Below are 26,874 nucleotides of genomic sequence, written 5' to 3' on the forward strand. Positions count from 1 at the left end.
ATGTTTTCTCATGATTAAACTGAGTTCATGCATCATTGGGAAAAAGACCACAGAAGTGATGAGCCTGTCTCAGTGCATCCTATCAGGGGGATATGATATCAATAGATTTTATTTCTGGTGATGTTAACCTTATCACTTAAAAAAATATATTTATTACTTTACAAAGAGAAAACCTGGCAGACATAACCTTAACCTTATTATGTCTTAGTTAAGGTTATGTCTGCCAGGTTTTCTCTTTGTAAAGTAATAAATATATTTATATTATATAAACTTATATATATATTATTTTATTAAAATAATTCCTTTTATTATAAAAAGTTATTTTTCCCTTCATAAGTAATAAATACTGATTTGGGGGAAAATATTTTGGTACTGTACAAATATCCTGTTACTCTTTAAACTTTTGTCCACTAATTTTGGCATCTATTGTTGGATCTTTCCTGAAATAATTATTATAGTTGTGTTCTAATGGAGTTTTTCTATTTTCCCCATTCTTGCTACATTTATTAATGGGAACGCTTCTGTAAGGAAGAGCTGCCCTTTCTCCCCCATTTACTTATCTAATCAGCTATTTATTTGTACCAATATGGACTTGAAGATATTTATTTTGTGTTATAATGCAATATGCTTTTATTTATTTTGTGGCTCAGATTGTTCCATCTCTGGCCATTAAAGCTCTTTCAAGCTTGGTAACTATGCCGTTTTAACATACTCCCACCCCCAACTCCCCCATCCCTTTTTTTAAGCAGTTTTATTCATTCTGGCACCACAAGATGCTCCAGGATCATCTTGTATTTTATCTGTCCCAGCTGTGGAACCATTTCTCCAAGAAGCCCCAGTTCTTTTTGTTGGAGAAAGGGATTAGAAAGCTGGGTGTGCTCATTGCTATCGAAGCAGTCTCAGGGGACAGAGCTAGGAAAGATATTTTTACAAACCTATGTGTGTGTGTATATATATATACTTATTTTTATTTCTGTATCTATCCATATATGCATATTTTAAAAAAATTATGAGTTTACACTGTGCCTCCCACTCCAATCTGAAATGCCAGCATTCGTTTTAGCCATCCCCCTTTCCTTATTTATAACTTTGATAGTAAGATACCTGGCTCCAATTATCTACAATATTTGTTGCTTATTTGTTCAACCCTGGTATACATACAAAGTAATTTCCAATTTTCTAATCCCTGCACCTGTGAGGGAAAACCTGGTGGCCTAGTGGTTAAGAGCTATGGCTGCTAACCATAAGATCGGCAGTTTGAATCCACCAGGCACTCTTAGGAAACTCTATGGGGCAGTTCTACTCTGTCCTTTAGGGTCGCTGTGAGTCAGAATCAACTCATTGGCAATGGGCTTGGGCTTGACCCTTGTGGGATACAGATTTACCAACAAGAGTACAGTGTTTGTGTACAGTTCTTGTTTTCTTTAGCTTTCTGGTACCCAGTCAAAATATCCTTTCCAAAGTTACTTAGGCCAGCTCCTTTCTTACCCACTCCTTTCGGTGTGATTATGTAATTCATCTAGAATACAGTTAAATTCATTTATCACAGCCAGAATTTCATCTTGGGTCTCACTCACATCCTGGTTAAGGGTTTTTTTTTTTTTTTAAATAGAATACAATTTGCCCTTTGTGGCATATACTGCTATGGGTTTTGACAAATGCACTGAGTTATGTATCCACCACTACAGCTCCTTACAGAACAGTTCCCTTACCCCCCAAAATCCCTCATGATGCCATTTTATAGTCAGGGCCACCCCACCAAGCCCTGACAACAACTGATTTGTTTTCTGTCCTTGTAGTTTTGCCTTTCCCAGTGTGTCATATAAATGATATCATATAATATGTAGTCTTTTGGGTCTGGCTGCTTTTCCTTAGCAAAATGCATTTAAGATTCATCCATGTTGTTGCATGAGTCAATAGCTCATTTATTGTCATTGCTGAGTAGTGATCCATTATATGAATTTACTACAGTACTGTTTATCTACTCATCAGCTGGGGTACAGTCTGGTTGTTTTCCTTTTCTGCTGATTTTGAATAAAGTTGCTATAAATATAAAAGTTTCTGTGTGAACATAAAGTATTTCTCTTAGGTGTATGTTTAACTCTATAAGGAACTACAAAACTTTTCCGAATTCAGTTTTGTGTCCCCACTAGCAGTGTTAGAGGCTGCATCCTTGTCTGCACTTGGTATTGTTTTCTTCTTCCTCATTCTAATTGTAATGTAGTGGTGTCTCATTGTGGCTTGATTTGCATTTCTCTTTCACTAAAGATGTTGAGAATATTTCCATGTGCTTATTTGCTACCCACATATCTTCTTTGATGAAGTATCTGTTTAGATCTTTTGCTCTTTTTTTTTTTTAATTAAGGTGTTTGCTTTCATATGGTTGAGATTTATGTGTTCTGGATTCAAGTTTTTTGTCATAAGTGTGATTTGCAAATATTTTCTCCTAGTCTGTGACTTGTCTCTCTGTCTTCTTAACAGTTCTTTTCATGGAGCAAACTTTTTTTGTTTCATCAGAGTCCAATTTGTAAATTTTTTTCTTTTATAGATCATGATATTGGTAACATATCTAAATATTCTTTGCCTAACCCAAGGCCACACAGATTTTCTCTTATATTTTTTCCTAGAACATTCGTAGTTTAAATTTTTCGGTTAGCTCCATAATCCATTTTGACTTAGTTTTATATAAGGTGCTAGGTATAGGTCAAGGCTGATTTCTTTGGTTATTGAGATCAAACTGTTGAAGACTGCCTTTTCTCCATTGAACTGCCTTTTGCACTTTTTTAAGAAATCAGTTGACTATATTTCGGTGCATCTATTTCTTGGGTCTCTATTCTGTTACATTGATCTATGTGTCATTCTAACAGTCTATGCCAATACTACACTGTATCTTTATAATAAATCTTGAAATTGGATAGTATCAATTTGTTCTTTCTCAAAATTGTTTCGCTATTCTGATTTCTTCGCTTTTTCATTTGAATTTTAGAATCAGCTTTTTGAAAGCTATGCAAAAACCTGGAATTTCACTATTTGAATTTTGTTGAATCAGTAGATCAAATTGAGGAGAATCGTCATCTTCACAATATTGAGTCTTCTAGTACATGAATATAGTATAACTCTCCATTTACTTAGGTTTTCTTTGATTTATTTTATCAAAGAAAGAGTTTAATATTTAATACTTTTTCAAATAGTATAATACTTAATAGTTTTCAGCATACAGATACTTCACGTATTTTGTTAGATTTATGCATAACCAAAACCCATTGCTGTCAAGTGAGTTCTGACTCATAGTGCCCTATGGGAAAGAGTAGAACTACCCCATAGGATTTCCAAGGAGCGACTGGTGAATTTGAACTGTAGACCTTTTGGTTAGCAGCTGAGTTCTTAACCACTGGAATTTTCTTTGTTGGCAGGTTTTTAACTGCAAATTTAATTTAAAAGACATAGGACTGACTAATCAGGTTTTCTATTTTTTCTTAAGTGAATTTTGGTAGTTTATGTTTCTCAACTAATTAGTCCATTTGATCTAAGTTACTTAGTTTCTTGGCATAACAATATTCACAATATTACCTTACTATCTTTTTAATGACTGTAGGACCATTTGGGATGTCCCCTCTTTTATTCCTGATATTGGTAATTTGGGTCTTCTCTCTTTTTTGTTAGTCACCTTGGCTTGAGGTTTATCAGTTTTCTTGTCTCCCCCCCTCTTTGAGGGATCAACTTTGATTTTACTCTATTGTTTTTTTATTTCATTGATTTTTGCTCTTATTTTTATTATTTACTTCCTTCTGCTTTCTTTGAGCTTAATTTGACCTTTTTTCCCCTAATTTCTTAAAGTGGAGACTTAGATTAAATATTTGAGATCTTTCTTCTTTATTAATGTAAGCATTTAATGCTAAACACTGCTTTAGCTGAACCCCACAGATTTCATATGTTATATTTTCATTTTCATTTAATTCAAAATGTTTCCTAATTTCCCATGAGATTTTCACTTTGACCTAAGGATTATTTAGAAGTATGTTGTTTAATTTCTAAATATTTGGGGGGTTTTCCAGATACCTTTTTGTTACTCATTTCCAGTTTATTTTGATTATGGTTCAAGAACATACTTTGCATTATTTCTATTCCTTTAAATTTACAGTTTGATTTATGGTCCAGAATATGATCTATCTTGGTGAATGTTCCATGTACATTTCCAGTGTTCTTCACTTTTTTGTATAGATTCTATCCTTTGTCTAGTATCTTATTTCCTTATGCCTGAGAAATTTTCTTGAAAATTCCTTTTAGAATAGTCTGCTGGTAATGAATTCCCAAAGTTCTTTTTCTCAGAAATCTTTATTTTTTTCTTCATTTTTGAAAGATATTTTTGCTGAAAATAGCATTCTGGCATGACAGTTTTTGTCTGTTTGTTTGTTCGCATTTCCCAGCACATGGAGATGTCAATCCATTGTCTTCTATAGGGCTTTTTTAACCAGAAGTTCACTGTAATTCTTATCTTTGTTCCTGTGTATGTAATGTCACTTTTTTCCTCTGGCTGCCTTCAAGATTTTCTCTTTGTCTTTTGTTTTCAGCAGTTTAAATATGCCTAAGTGTGTAGGTTTTTGTATTTATTTTTCCCATGGGGGAGGTATTTATCATGCTTTGGATTCTCTGAGCTTCTTGGATATGTGATTTGTTGACTTTCATTAGTTTTGGAAAAATGCTGGGCCATTTCTTTAAGTTTTCCTTCTATACCTCTATGTCTCTTCTCTTTGTGGGATTCCAATTATGCATATGTTAGATCATTTGGTATTTGTTCTACAGGCCTTGGGTGTTCTGTTGTGTCTTCTCCATCATATAGCTCTTCGTATTTTATTTGGGATAATTTCCATTGACTTATCTCTATGTTCACATATTGTTTCCTTAGCTATATTGAGTCTACTGATGAACCAGTCAAAGGCTTTCTTCATCTCTGTTACTTTCTCATTGCTAGCATTTTTTTTTATGATTCTTTATAGCTTCCATTTCTTTGCTGGTATTACCCATATTATCTTGCATGTTGTCTACCTTTCTATTAGAACCTTAAGCATATTAATCATAGTTAATTTAAATTTCTTGTCAGATAGTTCCAACATCCGAATCATATCTGAGTCTGGTTCTGATGATTGCTTTGTCTCTTGTGTGAGTGTTTCTTGCGTTTTTTGTATGACGCCTAATTTTTTGTTGTTGAAAGTCAGACATCTTAGGTAGGACAGTAGACACTGAGGTAAACAGTTTTTATGCCTGGAAATTGACACACTTTTCCTTCTGCTAGGCTTTTATTGTGGAGATTTGAGTTAATCTAGTTAGGAGTTGGTAAAAGTTTAAGGTTTTAGTTGCTGTGGTGACCTTTGTTGCTCTGCAGGTTTCAAATTCCTCTAGCAATACCTTGTGTTGAGCATGAGGACCCATTTACCAGAGGGTTTTTTCTTCAATATCTGCTCCATCCTCAGCTTTTGGTCTTCTGTTTACATTGTGATTCAGAAAGGGTCTCTTTATACACTCTTATCTTCTGTCCCTCTCCCAGAATTATTCATTACTTCTTACTTAATATTTGTTAGCTTGGTAATGGGGGAGCAGTGAGAGGGGCTTTCTTAACTGTTCTGATTAAGCCTTAGTCTTAGGTAGGCACTATGTCTCTGGGACTTGGAGATGTGGCCTCCTCAGTGCTCCTGACCCTTCCCTGGCTGTAGTTCGACTCCTGCCCTTCCCCCAGTTTTTCAACTCCTTTCTCAAAGCTGCCATGGGTTTTCATCAGTCTTAAGGGTGGCAATGTTTGCTGACTTTTCTCCTACAAATTGAGTGGTTAGGGGAGAAGGGGTTGAGGCAGCTTTCATGCCCATTCTGCAGCAGCAGCTGCTTTTTCCCTCCCTCAGTACCACAAGAGACACTTTTAAACTTTCTCCAAACATTCCTGCAAAACGCCTAGTGGGGATCATGGAGTAATACCCTGAAGAATATGCAGACTCAGTATTGATTCTCAGTTTCTATTCTCAGCAGCTTCACACTCTCTCACCAGTGTATACTATTCAGTCTCCACCAATTTGCCAACCACCAGAGCTGAACTTACCTTAGTGGAGTCAGTTGTGTCTATCCCACAGAAGCCAGTGGTCAAGTCTCAATTGTTCCCTGAAGTTACCTCTGTCTCCTTAGATTTGAGGCCAGTTAGTTGCCCTGGGATTCCCTGCATATGCAAATGGTTAATGCAAGGTTGGATGTTTGAGTCCACCCAGAGGAACCTAGAAGAAAGGCCTAGTGATCTATTTCCAAAAGGTCATAGCCTTGAAAACCCTATGGAGCACAGTTCTACTCTGATACACATGAGGTTTCCATGAGTTGGAGCTGACTCCACAGCAACTGGTTATACGTTGCCCAGTGACCTCAGTTCTCTGATAATTCAAGAAATTTGTAAAATTAATATTTTTTGTGATTTGTTTTTATTGTAAAGTGTAAGCAAAATTCTTTACAACTCTTAACATTTCTAAACCTTGGGTTCACAATCATTTTCAAGAGCGTAAAGGAATTCTGAAACAAACATTTGAGAATTGCCAAACTAATGGAAATTAGCAGGCCTCTATTCTTGTCCAAATTCTCTGCTGCCCTCTACTCTAGTTTCCTGTTTGGTTAAATGGATTCCTGTCATCTTTCTTTGCTGGATACATCAAGCCTAAATACCCTACCTTGTAAAGCTCACCATTAAAAATATAACTAGGATTTGAACCTTCCTTCCTCTTTATTTTTCAAGCATCCCTATCCTTTGCATCTCCTCCTGAGTTTAGGCAGGAGAAAGCAGGCAGAGACTCACATTACTTATGTTACCTGGTTGTAGCATTGGTATCTTAGGCTAGATGCTCTAAAGAAGCAAAATTAGTGAAGCATGTGTGTGTGTGTATATATATATATACCTATATATATGTATATGTATCTGTATATATATAAAGAGAGATTTATATTAAGGAAATGGCTCACACCTCGCACAATTGTAGAGGTTAGCAAGTTCCAAGTCCATGGTCAGGCATCAGGCTGGAGGCTTCTCCTGACTCATGAAGCTGCAGGGGCCGATGATGAAATCAAGATCGCGAGGTCAGACTACTGCTCGCTCAAGTCCCAAGAGGAGGACTTGAGGTCAGATGATGGTGAGCCAGATGCAAGCAAAAGCCAGAGAGCTTTTCCAGAAAGTCCATATATATTGGATGCAGGCCACACCCCCCAGGAAACTCCCTTTCAACTGAGTGGCTGTTCATAGAAGATCTCATCATGGAGGTTATTACATCATTGCATAACTGCCAAACTACATCATACTTGCCAAACCACTGAGAATCATGCCCCAGCCAAGTTGACATACAACCTTAACCATCACAATTGGTTAAACACTACCACCAGGCAAGTGGCCCCCTCTTCAGTAATGGGAGGTCTCCAGTTACTTCAGTGAATTAAATGTATTTGTATCACATATTAAATAAGTCAGATCTTGGATGGACCCTTGGAATTACGAAGAACCGCAGCTGTCCCTGATTATTTACCTTAGATTTTTCCTGTGGACATTTGAACTTTGAGAAATATGTGTTCACTGATGACAATGACAGTCCTAGGTGAATTGGGAAATTATAGGCCTCTTTTTTGCACATGTAGTGTTGTCTCTTTTTTTTTTAGTGTTGTCTCTTAGCTTTCCTGCCCCAGGAGTAATCCTGTAAATCTGTTCTCAGCACCAGAAACTGTTGCAACTTGTAACAGAAAATTTCAGCTTCTGGTTAAGCCTTCCTGGCACAGGAGATTGAAATTAAATATAGACTTAAAAAAAATTTTTTTAATTATGAAATAGCTTTGCCGTGAAGTAAGAATGCTTTTCTTTTCAGTACTTACTAAGCAGTATTTAGATGGCTTACTAAGGGAGTATCAAGGGATTTTCCTGACCCTGTTATTGGATTAAACAATGAGCAAATGAGTGAACATTATTACCCAGCCTAGTTGGTCCTGTCTTTGCACTGGCTTCCTAGAAGCCTCTAACTAGCCAAGAATATTGCTCTTGCTCAAGTTAATGCAATAGTGATACACATGAAACTATGTACTAAGCTATTTTGAAGTTTCATGGAATATACAAGGTTAGAACAGCTACTACTTCACTACTTTGTATATCAAAAATTAGTTTTCAGTAGATCCTTTTTTTAAAAACTCTAGTAGACTCAGTTGAATGACATATGACATAAATGTTTTTATTATTCTTATTATTAGTTACCATTGAGTCAATTCCAACTCATGGCAACTCCATGTGTGCAGAGTAGAACTGCTCCATAGGGTTTTCAAGTCTGTGATCTTTCAGAAGCAGATCACCAGGCCTGTCTCCTAAGGTGCTTCTGGGTGGGTTTGAACCACCCACCTTTCAGTGAGTGGTTGAGTGCTTAACCATTTGCACGACCCAAGGACATAGTTAGCTCAATTAAGTGAGGGAAAAGGCTCTTTCTGCTTGATATTCTCACTGCCCTTGCATGTGTTTGAATGAAGGCACAAGGAGCAGAAAGGGTAGAACCAGCCAGACCAGCCAAATCAACTGATAATCAATAGAGTGACAAAAGTTACAGATCTCTTGTCCTTACACCTAGGCTCTCAACTCTCAAAATAGGTCTTAACCCTTGGCAGGGACTTGACTACTCTTCCTTAAGGATGTGACTCATGAATTCAGAAGTTGTTTTTTTTTTTTTAATCATGAAGGATTGCAGTTTTGTTAATCTAGAGTCTCTGATTAAACACATACTGTTTGTAGGTTGTGTGTTCTCATTAAATGTTTTACCAAGACAAGTTTTGCATTGATTAGTGCCTTTAATTTGTGGATAGTTCATGCTAGAGAAATCCTTCAAAATCGTTAGGGTGGGAAGGATCCCCTCTAGTAAGGGATTTCTGAATGTAAACAGGTCAGATGGACATTGATATTTGTTCCCCCATCACCATTGAATTCCACCTATCCTGGTTACTCATACACACTGAATCTCATGTCTTCTCCCTACAGAAGGAAATCTTAAACTAGCTCACTTAACTAGGAGCAACGGGAATATCAGTTTATGTGGCATTTGTTTCTGTCTTTTACTAATTTTCTAAAAACCGACTCAGTGTCACCAGGAACTGATGTACATCCCCTTCTACAGATATGCTATCAGCAGCAGAACATGTTCATCTGAGCTTTTCTTGTTTCTTAGACTAGAGGTCTCAGACTGGTATTTATAGCTTATCCTTAAATTCATCCTTGGCCAAGACTCTTTATCATGTATTCTGAGACTCATCTTTTTTTCTTTTAAGTGAACATGGGAAAAAAAGACCCAAAAAATGCTTTTTCTCAATTACATGGGAATCTGGATGTTGGGAAAAAATTCTCCATGGGTGTCTCTCATTTCTTCATTTATTGTGAGCAGAAGCACTAACTACCCTTTTGTTGCAGACTATATTTTAAGGATGTTTATATAAACTTATATAATTTATAACAGCCTTAGAAGATTAGAAATCTTGAAAGATAGAAAATCTCAAAACTTTCAGTTCTTGACACATCTTTCAACATTTCCCCACCTTAAAGTTAATATAAAAAGCTTGAAAAATTCCTCTTTTAATCCCAATACTCTAAGATTATAATCTTGATAATATTTTTGTTTAGTTCTTCCCATTCTTTCCAAATATGTATTTTAACATAATTTTAATTTACTGTAATACAAAATCACATCCTGTTTTCAGAAATCAACTTTCTTCAGATTGTACAAGTAATTCACGATTATTGTAGAAAATTTAGAAAATGCAGAAAAGAATAAAAAAATTCACAATATTCCTGTTACCACAAGATCGTGCCCTTTAGCTACCTTTGTCTACTTGCTTTTTGTGTTTATTATAAAGTTATAAGGAAGATCCTATCGTATTCTTTATTTATCCAATATTATGTCTTGTGTACTTTCCTATGTCAGTGAATATTGAAAAATAGGATATGCTTTAATGATTATAGAATCTCATTCTCAGGATATCCATATTATTGTAATCATTTTCAATAATTTAACCAGTTTTAGAAAATTCTTAACCATTTCCTCTTCATATATTTCTTCTGCTGTGTAAGAATTAATGAGTTAATTAATCAATTAACTATCCCTCTTTGTCTCTTTCTTTCTGTCTCTCTCTATTTCTTTCTTTATGGAAGTCCAAATACCTATATGTTAGACTTGCTTGGTGACTTTCTGAATGATTTGTAGAATAGGAAGGGGCAATCATAATACTATCATTAATTGACAAATGACCTCATAAGTGTTGTTCTTTTTAGTTGCTATTGAGTTGATTCTGACTTGAGATGACCTCATGTGTGTGGAGTAGAACTGTTCCGTAGGGTTTTCGAAGCTGTGGCTTTTTGGAAGCAAATTGCCAGGTCTATCTCCTGAGGTACCTCTGGGTGGGTCCAACCCATCAACCTTTCAGCCAATAGTCAAGTGCTTAACTGTTTGTGCTACTCAGGGACTCTTTTGAGAAAGAATAGAATTACTTTAAAAATTGAGGAATAGAGTGAAAACACAAGGACCTCGCCAGATAGAACACACACGAATTAAATCGACTACACCTGTGGAAAGACATGATGGAAAAGGTCAATATCATCAGTCAAAAAAAGGCCAGGGTCTGACTGTGGAACAGACCATCAATTGCTCATATGCAAGTTCAGGCTGAAACTGAAGAAAATCAGAGCAAGTCCACGAGAGCCAAAATACGACCTTGAGTATATCCCACCTGAAAGTAGAGACCATCTCAAGAATAGATTTGACTCGTTGAACACTAGTGACCAAGGACCAGGCGAGTTGTGGAATGACATCAAGGACATCATACATGAAGAAAGCAAGATGTCATTGAAAAGACAGGAAAGAAAGAAAAGGCAAAGATGGATGTCAGAGGAGCCTCTGAAACTTGCTCTTGAATGTCGAGCAGCTAAAGCAAAAGGAAGAAATGATGAAGTAAAAGAACCAAACAGAAAATTTCAAAGGGTGGCTTGAGAAGACAAAGTAAAGTATTATAATGACATATGCAAAGAGCTGGAGATAGAAAACCAGAAGGGCAGAACACACTCAGTGTTTCTCAAGCTGAAAGAACTGAAGAAAAAATTCAAGCCTTGAGTTGCAATAGTGAAGGACTCTATGGGGAAAATATTAAATGACGCAGGAAGTATCAAAAGAAGATGGAAGGAATATACAGAGTCATTATAACAAAAAGAATTAGTCAACATTCAACCATTTCAAGAGGTTGCATATGATCGGGAATTGATGGTACTGAAGGAAGAAGTCCAAGCTGCACTGAATGCACTGGCAAAAAACAAGGCTTCAGAAATTGACAGAACATCAACTGAGATGTTTTAACAAATGGATGCAACACTGGATGTGCTCACTCATCTATGCCAAGAAATATGGGAGATTGACTGAAAGAGATCCATGTTTATGCCTATTCCAAAGAAAGGTGATCCAACTGAGTGTGGAGATTATCAAACAATATCGTTAATATCACACAGAAGTAAAATTTTGCTGAAGGTCATTCAAAAGCAGCTGCAGCAGTGTATTGACACAGTACTGCCAGAAATTCAGGCTGGATTTAGAAGAGTATGTGGAACCAGGGATATCATTGCTGATGTCAGATGGATACTGGCTGAAAGCAGAGAATACCAGAAGGATGTTTACCTATGTTTTATTGACTATGGAAAGGTGTTTGACTGTGTGGATCATAATAAATTATGGATAACATTTCTAAGAATGGAATTCCAGAACACTTAATTGTGCTCATGATGGACCTGTACATAGATCAAGAGGCAGTTGTTCAGATAGAACAAGGGGATACTGATTGGTTTAAAGTCAGGAAAGGTGTGCATTAGGGTTGTATCCTTTCACCATACCTCTTTAGTGACATAGATAAGGAAGAGAAAATGAGTGGATAAGAAAGGAACCCGGAAGAGATGAACATAACTAATGATTATCAAAGCCAAGTAAAACAAATGTTGCTCTTTAAAAGGATAATTATTTGTATTTTAAAAATAGCCAGAATTTCTTCTAAAAAAGTTATAAAATTCTTACCTGAAGTTTATAAACTCAGCTAAACTTGAAAACTTCTCTTCTTAATTAAAATACTTTTTTATCATAAACTTCTTGTTCCAGAAACTAGAAAGAAAGTATTTCTTTAAGATAAAGAAAGCTGCCTTTTAGAATACTAACAAAAACTTTTTAAAACTTTATTGTACTTTTGCAACTGTAGGCATAAGTTACTTCTCTTCATGGTCCCTCCTCCTGTGAGCAGATGGATTCAATATGTGTACAGCTATTGACTTAAAGATGCTATTCCTGTTTAAAATACTATAAAATTATTTTATAGTCAAAAACATACATCTACATATAGAGTTTTTTTTAATAAAACGTAACCTGAGTTTTCAAAAATGAGAATGTTTTCATATTATAGTAGTTGCCATCCTAACAAAGTATATTGAATGTAATTTGTTGCTTTACACATATCTAGTTAAATTACTCTCAATAAAAGGATTGTATTATTTCTAAAAAAAAAAAAAATTTTTTTTTATTATTTCTATATTTTCTCCCCAAATTTCACAAGTAGTCTGTCTCTCCGTCTGTCCTCTACCAATTTGAGAATTCCTGCATTATAAACAGAGAGGTTGCTGATAGAAACACATCACAAATATTAACATATTTGTTGTTGTTGTTAGGTGCTATCGAGTCGGTTCTGACTCATAGCGACCCTATGCACAACAGAAGGAAACACTGTCCGGTCCTGCGCCATCCTCACAATCGTTGTTATGCTTGAGCTCATTGTTGCATATAACCATATAGACAGGAGAAAAAACTTGAAAATAACTTATGTGGTTGTCTCAAAATTTTAATTGTCAATTGGAATTTAAAAGTATACCTCACTGATGATAAATGGTCTTAGTGATTGCTGGCTACTGTGAGGTACCAATGTGAGGTACCAATGTCCTTCATATCAGCTTGATTTATTTTCCATTTTTCTTCTTTGAAAATTCATTTCTGATGCCTTATTTAAAGAACCTTTCTTCAGTTTTCTGTTTCATGCTGTTCCCAGCACTTTGTTCACAAAAACAACAGCAACAACAAAAACCTTTGTATTTAAAATCTCACTTCTTCTTCATGAAAAATAATATTTAGAAATGCAATAAAACTATATTCTAATTACAGGCTTAAATGAAATTGTATTATTTGTTCATGCCAAGCATTTTAACACAATTCTAAATAAATGATTTCATAAAAAGTAAAAAAAAAAAAAGTCTATTGGAATGAGGGTGAGAACAGATACATAATGAAGATGGCAATTGATGCCTATGCCACTTTAACCTCTTCTAGGCTCCCTGTGGTTACTCTGAGAAACGAATGCTATTTAAAGCAAACAGCAATAATCCTTGTAACCTTAACACCTAATCCCCAGGAAGTAACGTTCCTAAAATGACCCATGTTGGTTTTTATTTTGGAAAAGTCTCTCTTGATTAGGTATAATTTAGTCTAGAGCTCTGTTTAGGATTTTTAATATGCCTTTTAAATATTATTTTTAAGAAAAAAAGATGAGTCCCTGGTTAGGGTATAGTGTACTTTATTACCTGTGACATTGAAAACTGATGTACTCTTTCCTTTTCTGTTTTCCTAACATATTAAAATATTTTTTCTACAAAAAGAACATTAGTCTTTTTTAATATTTATTTTATTTTTGATGAAAATGTATACACAGTAAAACATATACTCATTCAACAATTTTTACATGTACAATTCAGTGACATGGCCACATTCTTCATGTTGTGTCATCATTCCTGCTATCTGTACCCAAATTATTTCACCACCATTAACTTGAAATCAAGGAGCCCTGATGGTGCAGTGGTTAAAGCACTTGGCTACTAACTGAAAGGGTGGTGATTTGAACCCACCAGCTTCTCCATGGAAGAAAGATGTGGCAGTCTGCTTCCATAAAGATTACAGCCATGGAAACCCTATGGGACAGTTCTACTCTGTCCTGTAGGGTCACCATGAGCTAGAATTGACTTGACAACAATGAGTTTTACTTAAACTCACTGCCCCTAAACTTCTCATTTATGCTTTAGAGTTACTTTTGTCAATTTGATCTCATGTACATAATTCTTAAAAGAACACAGTGTTCAAGGCAAACATTTGTTTGGTTTAAAGTTGACTTCAGGGGATAGTTTTGGTTCAAGGTTTAAAGATTATCTCAGGGCAATAGATATGGGGGTTCCTCTAGTCTCAATGACTCCAGTAAGTTTGGATTCCATAGGAATTTGAAATTCTATTCCACATTTGCCCCTTTTGATCAGGACTCATCTATTGATTCCTTGATCAAAACATTCGGCAATGGTAGCCAGGCACCATCTAGCTCTTCTGGTCTCGTGGCAAAGGAGAAAGTAGTTCATGGAAGCAATTAGCTCTGCTCTCTAGTTCCTTCTCTGATTCTTAGGTTTCCTTCTCCCTCTGCTGCTCCAGGTGACTAAAGACCAATTGTTTCTTGGATGGCCGTTTGCAAGATTTTGAGACCCCAAATACTGCTTGCCGAGCTAGGAGGTAGAACAGAAACTCTAAAAACAATATTATGTTAATTGACTGGATTGTCACATGAAACCATGGTCCTAAGCCACTGAACCAAGAAAACTAATCCCATGAGGTGTCTGCCTGCTTATACCTACATAACATCAACAGCTGCACCTTTTTTTTTACTATGAAATTGTATATAATACAACATTTGCCTTCTGTCCTTTTTTTGATATGCCACTTAGTGATATAAGTTACATTAGTCAAGTTGTGTAACCATTGCCCTTAATCAATACTAATTTTCTCATCACCACCAACAAAAACTCACTACTTTCCAGAAAATAATTCCCTCTCTCTCTCCCCCCCCAACCCCTGGTAACCACTAATAACCATTGGTCTTTATATATTTATCTATTCTTGTCTTTAATATAAATGAGATCATACAATATTTGCCCTTTTGTGATTGATTTATTTTACTCAGCATAATGTCTCTGCGGTTCATCTATGTTGTAGAAAATTAATCTTTTTGATAATTTTGGTCTCCACCCTTTAAGAAGTCTGGTCCTAACAGTATATTAATCTGGTAGATTTTTAAGATTATTCTCTTGGGAGAAACAGTGAAGAGACACTGGTGATGTTGATTAGTGTCTTAGGCTGGGTTCTCTAGAGAAGCAAAACCAGAAAAGCGTATAAATATATATGGAGAGAGATTTATATCAAGGAAATGGCTCACAGGGTTGAAGAACCTGGAACATCCCAAGTTCGTGCATCAGGATAGAGGCTTCTCCTAATTCATGTAGCCGAGGGGCTGGCAAACCCAAGATTGGCAGATCAGCAAGTAGGGCTCTTGCACACAGGCTGTAAAGATCAACAAATCCCAAGATTGGAAGGCAAGACTGCAGGTAAACTGCTAGCTCAGCTCCCAAGAACCAGAGGTCAGATGAACAGGAGTCAGCTGCAGGACCCAGAGTGATCAAAAGCCAAGAGCCCTGCCAGAATGTCAACTTATATTCAACGCAGGCCACACGCCCAAGGAAACTCCCTTTGAACTGATTGGCTACTCACAGCAGATCCCGTCATGGAGGTGATCACATTATATCAAATCTCATCATGGAAGTGATCACAACATCAAACCACTGAGAAGCATACAACCTTAACCATCACAATTAGACAGGCTGAAGCAGGGGATTTACCTGCATATAGCAGATAAACTTTATAGTGTAAATCGCTCCCATCTTCAGTCTAAGATGAATTCACTTCTGCTGTGATAGCAATAGGATTTTAGCTCATCTCTCTATTCTTGCCTTGTCTTTTCCCCCTAAAAAATTAGCTAATAGAATTTCTAAAGAACATCTATCTTTGCCTGTCAAATGTATTAAGTACTAAAGCCTAAATTAGTTCTTTCCAGAAAGCACATTGAAGATTGCTTGCGTGTATTTTACATTAGCAAATGGAGATATTCCAGCAACAGATAGCCTATTTAAAATGCCTGGATTAATTGAAAAAAAAAAGTCTCAACTAAATTGATACTAATGTTATATCATACAAATGTCATGGCAATATTATATCATGATATTCACCAAGAAAATATTTGTCTTGAAAAATGTGTATTGCATAGTGAGTGGTTAAACTTCAGAAGTGAGTACTTACCTAGCACCCCCATTCCATAGAAACTGTCTTAGAAATCCAATAAACTGACTTTTTACGGCTGTGCCAGTTTTCTGGAATGGAGCTCTAATGAGTTGAATGCTATCACAAGTAACTTATAATAATAACAAAACACTGATGTTTATGAATGATTTACTTAAAAAAAAAAAGAAAGGATTAAAAGTGACACTATAATATCACAGTCCATTTCTTCCTTTTAAGAAGACATAACCCCAGTTTTAGCTATCTGATACTGTTTGGGATGAGTAAGTTTTGTTTTGTTTTGCTTTGATGTACCATTAATAGTTGTAACTATTGGGAAGTTTCATTGTGCTTTACCCCAAAATTTTGTTTTGTTTTGTCAATGACTGTGCATGAGAATATCATTTATTACGTGTTGTGTCTACCTCAAAACAAATAAACCCCAGAACAAACCAAAGTCATGGTTTTGAAAGATGCAGGTAAAGTTCGATTAAGCAAAGTCAATCTAATAGACTCTTTGCCCAGCCTTCCCACTTAATGACTTTCTCCGGAAAGGACCCCAAAAGACACAGTTCAGTTGAGAATGCATAGGGTGGATTCTCACCTGGTTCCATTGCTGTGGTTTAGAGAGAGCAAAGCTACTTTGCAATGAGGTTCTCAGTTATCTCTTTGTTTGCTGTTCTTGCCTGCCTTTCCTTTAGGGCAAAGAGAATGACTGTAGGCTCTCTTGGCTACAGTCAAGAGAGTAGTGAAACGATGAAGGTGCTGATTAATAGTGTTTCAGGCTCTCTTCTCAGACAAGGGGTATTGGCTCCCTAATGATAAGTAAAGAAATGAACACAAGAGGTAACATGGACAGAAGCATTATAACCCTACCCTAGCAAATTGAACACAATTGTGTTACTATTAAAACAACGACAACAACAACAACAAAACTTCAAACAAATGGGCCATTAAAAAAAAAAACCCTTTTATAATCGTAGCAGGTTTGGGTTTCCTCTGGTTCGTTTTCTTGCCTCTTTGATAACCAAGTGATCTGAAGAAAGGCCTAGAATTTCAGGGGGAATCTGCATGACAGGCTCACAATGAGGCTATTCATGAGGGCTCTTTTATTAGCTTAAACAGTATCTGCATCATTCTTAGGCTCTGGCTTTACTACAAGGCTTCATTTAAACCTAACCCAACTTGCAGACTTAACTGATCCAGGAATTACTCAATACAACTAGCCAGGTACTGTAGCTTTGTTTTCTTTTTTTCCTTTTTGATAAGGAGATTTAGCACAATGGGCTTTACAGTTCTTAAATGACTCCATTTTTTTTCTGTCTTTGAGATGCGGTACTTATGTGACCTTTTGTGTTCTTAATAAAATGTTACATGGTTTGATTATTTTTTTTAAAGTATAAACAAGCACAATATTGACATACTACCCTTAGAGTGAACTTTTTTTGGGGGGGTAGATGATATAGAAAAATTCATGTCATGATATTTACACAGCTGATTCTAATATATTAAAACCCTGTGCCGTCGAGTCGACTCCGACTCATAGCAACCCTATAGGACAGAGTATTATTATTAACAAACTCTGTGGGGCAGTTCTACTTTGTCCAAAAGGCCGCTATGAGTTGGAATCAACTCGATGGTACTGGGTTTGGTTTTTGGTTTATCAGATATTTTGGAAACCTTGGTGGCGTAGTGGTTAAGTGCTACAGCTGCTAAACAAAAGGTCAGCAGTTTGAATCTACCAGGCACTCCTTGGAAACTCTATGGGCAATTCTACTCTGTCCTATAGAGTCATTATGAGTCAGAGTCAACTCGTCAGCAACAGGTTTGGTTGTTGTTGTTTTTTTTGGTATCAGATATTTTTAAAACAAACTTGAAAATATTTTTTTTTAGTTTTGAGGGGTGATTCTGACATAATTAATAGTAGTACTTCAGCATCAAATATCCACTTTTACATACTTTCTGGTTACCTATTGGTGTTTATACTATTCTCACTAACTTACGTGATCTGTAAACAAGGGCCTGTAAATTTGAGTAACATTTCAGCAAAATTGGCCAGGTGCAATCATGAGTATCTTAGAGTTAGAGACCGTGAAATTAATATCTTTCTTATTATCCCTCAGGTATCCTTGATTGGTATACCTCAGTGGTGGGGGGAGGCTGCCCTGGCATTAGCGTGGAGAAATGACCCTTGAGGATGTATTTGTAGCACACCACCACACAGAGAGTATTGAGTAGCCACACTTTGGATCCACATCTCAGAACAGTGGTTCTCAAACTTTAGTAGGAGTAGGAATTATCAGGATGCTTGTTAAAAATGCAGATTCCTGGGCCCCACCCCCAGAGATTCTGATTCCAGTGGTCTGAGATGGGGGCCTGAAATTTTGCGTTTGTAACAAGCACACCAGTTGATGCTGATGCTGATGGCTGTTGGATCATACTGAAAATCATTACACTGAAAGCACCAGCGAACAATGGGCATTCATGCTGCCAACGCTGTAAGTGCCTGTTGCATCTGGGTAAGCAAGGGCCCATATTGGGTAGGAGCAACCCCTGCTGTGATTTCCCAGAGGCGTAGGTGGCAGGAGGGGAAGGACACCTCTAGTATTTCAAAGCATTTGAGCAGCTCAAGTATCCTTCCCCTGTTCCACTCCCACCACAGCAGGGTAGTACCGCTTTGTCCTCACTTTCCTAGGAAAATGTCTCACCTGTGGGCAATCAGGAGTTTTAAGAATGTCATCTCATTCCCACCTCCAGCTTTCCAAGTAGTTAGAATTCAGAAGAGGTTGTTATCTGCAGTATTTAATCCAAATTTTTTCTCTATGCCCCTCCCTCACCCCCTTTAAAGTAACTTCAGATGTTTAGAAACAAAAGTCTTTTTCAAAAGGACTTCTAATTAGAAATGGATTCTCAAGAAGCCTTGTGGGACTTATGGATGTAAATATTTGCTCATTTCATGAAGATAAGATTTTTCTTCAGAGATAAGTTGATCTGATGGTCAGAACAGATGGAGAAAATAAATGGTTACGATGACTATTGATGTTTATAGCACTTTGCCTGAGGTGCTGTTGTGTATTCTATTTGTCGAATCCACGCCCGTATAGTTGGCAGGTGTTTTTATTATGAGAATTTTCAGACCTATATATAAAAAAAAAAAAATACATAAGTATAAAGTACAACAGACTCCCATGTACTCATCATCTGGATTCCACAGTTATCACAATTTTGTCGTAATTTTAGCGGGCTTTTGCTGCTCTTAAATTTTGCTGGTGCTCTTCTCATTGATTCATTTTAGGAGTCGATCAGAGCTGAAATGCTTTGCTTGGCACCTGATTGAGTAACGTGATCATGAATAGTAATTTGAATGTATCCTTTCAGGAATGTGTCCCAGAAAACCTGGAACTAAAGAAGAAGGTTTTTGCTCAGTTGGATCGCATTGTAGATGATAAAGTTGTCATAAGCAGCTCAAGCTCTTGCCTCTTGCCTTCCAAGTTGTTTGCTGGTTTGACACACGTAAAGCAGTGCATGGTGGCTCATCCTGTGAGTATTTTAAACCTTGAAAACTGATTGCATCTCATTCTGTTTTTCAGGGGCAGTAAACACATTGTAACCACTCCAATGGTATCTTTTAAATAGCTTTATTGAGATATAATTCACATACCACTCAATTCACCAATTAAAATTATGCAATTCGGTAGTTTTTAGTATATTGACAGAGATGTGCAATACTAGCATTTTAAAAAAGAATTTTACCCAAAAATTCCTGTGATTTTATCCGAGCATGTAAGATGTATGGGATAGAATGAGAACTACTTTAGTTAAAGAGTCGGACTACTAAACAAAAAATTCTACTATCAAGGTAAAAGTGCTACGTTAAAAATGTGTACGTCAAATGGGATTTTATAGATATGTCACTTTTACTCTCTCCTGAACACAATTCAGAGTAAGATCAGTTTTGTTAGGATGCAAATATCAGGGGCTTATGCCCAGAGATTCCGATTTGGTAAGTTTGGCTTTAAACACATTTCTTTGTTGTTCATCTTCACTCACCCATTGTAATTAACTGGGCAGACTTATCCACTAGGAACACATGAGGAAGTATATTGGACAATGACTTTCAAATTGGCGTGCAAGTCCTCAATAAATTTTTTAAAATATTATTAACACAAGGAAAGGCTAACCAGAGAGGAGACTCAAGGATCACTCAGTGAATGACTCTTGAGTAGCCCCTGTGAGCTCAGCATGGCTACTGAGGGCCAGGACGGCTGAGTTAGGACAATAAAGCTAATTTACCTCAAGCTATAGTAAACATGATAGTGTATGATGATGCCTGAACTCTTAGCACCTCCAGATCCTCAAAGGTTAACATGAAGGAGAAGCTACACAGAGAATCTGGAACCAGACAGGATAGGATCTAGTTGGGCTGTCGTGGGGTAGAGTGTTTGAGGCTGGGGAAGTGTGTACACAAGGCACTGGTTCAAGAACAAGCACAGGCTGTGTAGAATAAGGCCAGCTTGACTGAGAGAGGACACATACTTGCGGGTAGTAGGAGACATTTGGAAGGTAATAGTTGGGTTATAGAGAATCATCAAGACTACTCTGAAGAGTTGAGACTTGTTTAGGTACAGAGCAGCAACATGATTTGGGGAAACCTGTAATATAAGCACATCATAAATACTATGGTTGGTAAAGCCAGTGACAACAAAGGAAACTGTCAATGAGATGGATTGACACAATAGCTGAAACAGTGGACTGAAACTTACCAGTGATCATGAAGATGGTGCAGGACCGGGCAACATTTTGTCGTACATAAGATCACCATGAGTCAGAGCCAACTCAACAGCAACTAACAACAACAACATACGAATCTTTCAGTATTAAAGGTGGTCAGGGAGGGGAGAAACTCTTACAGGAGTCAGTGCAGTATTTCCAGCATGAATGACTAGGGCCCTGGCCAGGGCACTACTACTACCCCTACTACCTGCTGCTGTCAGGTTGATTCCAACTCATAGCGACCCTAAAGGACAGAGTAGAACTGCCCTGTAGGGTTTCCAAGGAGCGCCTGATGGATTCGAACTGCCGACCATTTTGTTAGCAGCCATAGCACTTAACCACTACACCATGAGGGTTTCCTAGGGCTCTAGAATTAAGAGCAAGGAAATTCCTCTTTCTGAGCAAGAGTAGCTTAGGTTCATCATGCTGAGCAAAACAAGTCAGTAACAAAAGGACAAATACTGTATGATATCACATATATGAAATAAGCTAATATGTAGAAACCAAAGATTATGAATGGTTACCAAGGGTGAAAGAGAGAGGGGAAGAGGAAGTTCTTGCTTGGGGAGCCCTGAGTTCATGTTAATGGCAGTGGAATGATTTGGAAAAGGATAGTGAGAATGCTTACACAACGTGAAGAAGGGTAATCACTGTCACTGAATTATACATGTAGAAATTGTTACGTTTGGATGTTTGCTATGTATATTTTCATCACAGTTAAAAAAAGAACAGTTTAGTGTAGGGAGGTGAAGAAAAAGGGCGAGTCATTCATGCGTACTAGATGTTTTATGCTGAGAAGAGGGGCTGCTTGGACTGCCTTTTAAATAACCATACAGTTCTGGATGTTTTATCTCATATTGAAATATAATGTAAAATGTGATGAATAATGATACTTAGACCCATAGAACATATAAGAAAACCAGCCACATTTTGCTACCACTAAAAATGTGTTATTTTCACTTCTAAAGAATTTGTACCAGGAGGGATACAAATTGAAAGCATCCAAAGATCAAGTCCCAAGGTTGTATGTAGCCTGACATGCCTTCACTCTTATGACATTCACATGTCCATGAGAAGGACTCAGAGACCATGAACCACTTACTACCTGATCACCTCAATGAAAGGTGGCACCAGTGGCCTCTTGCTTGAAAGCTTCTAATTCCCAGCCAGTGTTTTTACTTCCAGGTTAGTTTGAAAAAAATTAAAAATTAAGTCAAATTGTGCAGAAAATACCACCTTAGTCCTCAGATAAGACTTTACCAAGTCTCTTCAATGATAACCTATCTTATAAGTGAAATTACACATTATTCGTTGTCTTCTCTGTCACACCTAGCACAGTGCCTCTGACTAGTGGACAGTCAATAGAGTGTGAATAATGACACATTTTTCTCCCTCATACCCACACTTTTCCCACTCAGACATGGCTTGCTTTTACTTATTTAACTAAAAGCAAGCAGCATGGTTAAAGAAAATCCAAACCCTATTTTGAAAATTAATCTCTCATTACTTGTATAAATTATTTTAGCCAAAACCAATTGTAACTAAAGCAAATCAAATAACCCATATTAACTGCCTTTGGAATTTTGTTCTTTTCTTTGTTCTGTGCTTGATCATTGCATTGATTTTTAGGGGAGTGAAAAAAAAAGTTTTGAATGATTCAATCTAAGCTGGACAAGCCAAAAAACTAAACCAGTTGCCACTGAGTTGATTGAAGTCATGGCACCCCATATATGTCAGTGTAGAACTCTGCTCCGTAGGATTTTAAATGGCTGATTTTTTGCCTTTCTTCCAGAGCGCCTCTGAGTGGACTTGAACCTCCAGCCTTTTGGTTAGCAGATGAGCACTCAATCATTTGTAGCACTCAGGGACTCCAAGCTGGACAGGGTAGCCCTAAGTAACCCGGAATTGTTTATAATCTTTGAGGAGCTACACAGCTTTATGTCAGCCCTTGCAGAGCCAAACAGGAAAGAGCTAGCACATCAGCTCCACCCTGTTGCTTCAACATGAGTGTTTAAATAGTCAGTTACTCATTGCATGGGCCAGGAAATAGGGTAAAGTAAAAGGAGGCTTGCTAATGCCACTGAAAGATGGATACTCAGCGCTTGCAAAACATTAATAATCCCTATACTCATGAAAAAACAGCCAGTGTGTTGGACACACATGTGTTCTCCTGGGCACTTTTTCTGGGGAAGGCTGTCAAATTGTTTCACTGTTTCGTTGGTGGGCAAGGGGGACATGCAGTCTGAGCACTGAGGTGACTTAAGTGAAATTTTCGAATGTGCTTCATAGAAACAAAACAAAACAGGAAAAGTGACAGCTGACATCTATACACTAAAGGCCCATTAGGAGGAATGTTAATACAACCATTTTCTATGTCCTTGACCTTCTTCCTTTTCAGATTTCTTTTGTCTCCCTTCCTTGTCTACCTGTCCGCCTGCCTGTGGTGACTCCAGAATTTCTGTGTAGAGGTGTATAACCCATAACCAGTTGCTGTCAAGTTGATTCTGACTTATGGTGACCCTGCATGTGCAGATCAGAATTGTGCTCCATAGAGTTTTCAAAGTTGTTACCTTTTGGAAGCAGATATCCAGGCCTTTCTTCGGAGGCCCCTCTGGGTGGGTTCAAACTGCCAACCTTTAGGTACGTATCCGATGCCTTACCCATTTGTGCTACCCAGGGGCTCTTACAGGAGCGTAAGGATGGCAGTGTGACAGTGGGTGAGTGTTGGCTGATGACTGTCTTAAAGTTGAATTTGCACTACAGTCTCTGTTGTTACCCATCCATAGAAGCAGCAGAATTTTCTACTGATAGTTTCAGCTATACTTTACAAAGCCCCTGTTGTGGATTGAGTTGTGTCCCCAAAAAATGTGTATCAATTTGGCTAGGCCATGATTCCCAGTATGGTGTGATTGTCCACCATTTTGTCATCTGATCTGATTTTCCTGTGTGTTGTAAATCCTACCTCTCTGATGTTAATGAGGCAGGATTAGAGGCAGCTAGGTTTTGAGCCAGGACTAAATCTACAAGAATAGGTTGTATTTTGAGTCAATCTCTTTTGGGATATAAAAGAGAGAAGCGAGCAGAGAGACAGGGGGGACTCTTACCATAGAGAAAGCAATGCCAAGAGCAGAGCACGTCCTTTGAACCTGAGGTTCCTATGTTGAGACGCTCCTAGATCAGGAAAGATTGATGATAAGGACCTTCCTCCAGAGCAGACAGAGAAAGAAAGCCTTTCCCTGGTGCTGGCACCCTGAATTCAGACTTCTAGCCTCCTAGACTGTGAGAGAATAAATTTCTCATTTTTAAAGCCATCTGCTTGTGGTATTTCTGTTATAGCAGCACTAGATGACTAAGACAACACTCCCCGCCCCCCTCGTCCCTTATTCTTCACTGTTTCAATGTGGGATAACTTGATCTGACAAATGGTGGCGGACTCTTTCACCGAAACAAGTCACCTCTTGGTGGCACTTCTGCCTTATATGGCTCACCTATGGGTGAGGCCAGCCTGGGGACTTCCTGTCCCACTCACTGAGATGCACATCTTGGGTGGAAGCATTCCCTAAAATGTGCAGCTAAATACCTATTACTAGTCAGGCCTGTTCACAGTGGGCCACCCAGAATTGCTGCCTGCACTCACCCTGCCTGTGCCTGCACTTCTTTGACTGACTCTCCTGTCCACATGATGCTACCTGCCCTCGTTGGTGGATGATTTAAGAGTCTGATTTCTGCATTTGGTGTTTATAGAGCTGCGTGTGTCTGCATGTCCTTTTGCATACCTGCACAGTCCTGCTGCTGTCAGATCCAGACCTCCCACAGGTCAGAGGGGACTCTGTACATCTCTGTGTGAGCCCGCATGCCAGGACTATGCCACACTGGGGACTAAATTAATAGCTAAAGAAAATGCTATCAGGTTAAATACACTCAGCCATAGGTAAACTAGAAGCACCCTTCATTTTTCTTTTTTTATAATTTTTATTGTGCTTTAAGTGAAAGCTTACAAATCAAGTCAGTCTCTCACACAAAAACCCATGTACGCCTTGCTACACACTCCCAATTACTCTCCCCCTAATGAGACAGCCCGCTCTCTCCCTCCACTCTCTCTTTTCTTCTCCTTTTTGCCAGCTTCTAACCCCCTCCACCCTCTCATCTCCCCTCCAGGCAGGAGATGCCAACATAGTCTCAAGTGTCCACCTGATCCAAGAAGCTCACTCCTCACCAGCATCCCTCTCCAACCCATTGTCCAGTCCAATCCATATCCGAAGAGTTGGCTTCGGGAATGGTCCCTGTCCTGGGCCAACAGAAGGTCTGGGGGCCATGACCACCGGGGTCCTTCTAGTCTCAGTCAGATCATTGAGTCTGGTCTCATGAGAACTTGGGGTCAGGCACCCTTCATTTTTAAGTGTGTGTCATGTTTGCCCCAGTGAGAATAGTTTCAACAGTTTGCTGGACTGGACGGCCTAGGCTCAAGTCCCCTCCTCCACACCCGCCCTCAAGGCATTTGTGTGAATGAATTGTAAATTGTTACAGCCGCCTCCTGGGAGGAGGCCATTCTGCCTTTCCTCTAGCCGCCTGACTTCATTTGATCCGCTGCAGAAAAAATAAATGGAGCCTCTGTGTGGGGCATTCTGTGCTATCTGCGTAATCACATGCCTCCCAGGCTCAGTGTCAGCTTTGCAGGCCTTTCACAGAGATGAATGAGAGAAAGCTCCGCTGTGTCCGCTCCCTCAACCTGAGCCCTCAAAGAATCTCATAGCCGCACAATCCCCTCTTGTGCCCCCACGGAGCACAGACCAGCGCCATGGGGCAGGGTCCAGGGACAGCTACTTTTCTCATCTGTTTGTCTCCTTACTTCTTGAGGGCATATTTCCCAGTCCTCCTATCAGACTCCGTGTGAGAAGGGCCCGTCTTGCTGTCCCTGGGTCAAGTATGTGGTTGTGGTTTGTTGTGTCAGAAAGATAACAGCGTTTCAGGAAACATAGCTCTTCATTAACCTTTTTAATAAAGTCAGTTACTTTGGTTATCTCCCTCCTCTCATCTTCTGGCCTGTGCTAAACTTAAAAAGAAAATGATTAGGCACCCTACTACTAGCAGAAAGGTTGGTGTTCAAACCCACCCAAAGATATCTTGGAAGACAGGCCTGGGGCTTTGCTTCCGAAAGGTCACAGCCTTGAAAACCCTATAGAGCAGTTGTGTTCTGCACACATGAGGTCCCCATGAGTCAGAATCAGCTTGATAACAACTAACAATATCATCATTGTTAGGCTGCCTGGGCTGTGCAAATGGTTAAATGTTTGGCAGCTCACTGAAGGTTGGAGCTTCAAGTGCATCCAGGGGCACCTCAGAACAAAGGCCTGGCAATCTACTTCCAAAAAACCAGCGATTGAAAACCCTATGGTGCAGTTTTACTCTGACACATTTGGGGTTGCCATGAGCAGAATATTCTCCACAGTACCTGGTTGTAGTTATTGTCAAGATCCTTCTCTGAACCTGAAGCAGGGTTTGACGTTCTTGTCCGAGGACTTAGGTGTTGTGGCAAGAATGGCTTCCACCTAAGCCCAGAGACATCTAGAGATCCTCTCCTGACAGCTTACCCGCTTGTGCATCTGAACACCAAGGTATGAGGATGTGGTGTGTCTGGGGAAGTGTAGAGAGCCCGAATTATGAGGGCTCTGCATGGCTAATAAGTTGTTTGCATTTTATGGTGGGCAGTGGAGAAGTACCGCAGAGTTTGGGGCTGGAGAGAACATGACCAGGCTGGGGTTTTACAAAGCATCACTCTGGCGGTGCCACAGGGAGGTGAGTGGAGGAGGCTGAGAGGGAGGCAGGGAGGCCAGGGAGAAGAGGGCTGTAGCCAAGGTTGGAGATGAGACACTGCTGGGTGTGTGGCAGTGGAAATGGGTGTTTTGAT

At 38.5% G+C, this 26,874-nt stretch overlaps 1 protein-coding gene across 1 annotated transcript in view; it reads left to right on the forward strand.

Annotated features, from left to right (window-relative positions):
• Nucleotides 1-26,874, forward strand: part of CRYL1 (crystallin lambda 1) — a 229,746-nt gene that overhangs the window by 165,123 nt on the left and 37,749 nt on the right. The window contains exon 4 of the mRNA XM_010593935.3: nt 19,572-19,733. Within this exon, the coding sequence (XP_010592237.1) occupies nt 19,572-19,733 (162 nt within the window). The remainder of the gene's footprint in view (nt 1-19,571; nt 19,734-26,874) is intronic.

The sequence above is a fragment of the Loxodonta africana genome, chromosome 23 (genome assembly GCF_030014295.1).
Source record: "Loxodonta africana isolate mLoxAfr1 chromosome 23, mLoxAfr1.hap2, whole genome shotgun sequence".
NCBI lineage: Eukaryota > Metazoa > Chordata > Mammalia > Proboscidea > Elephantidae > Loxodonta > Loxodonta africana.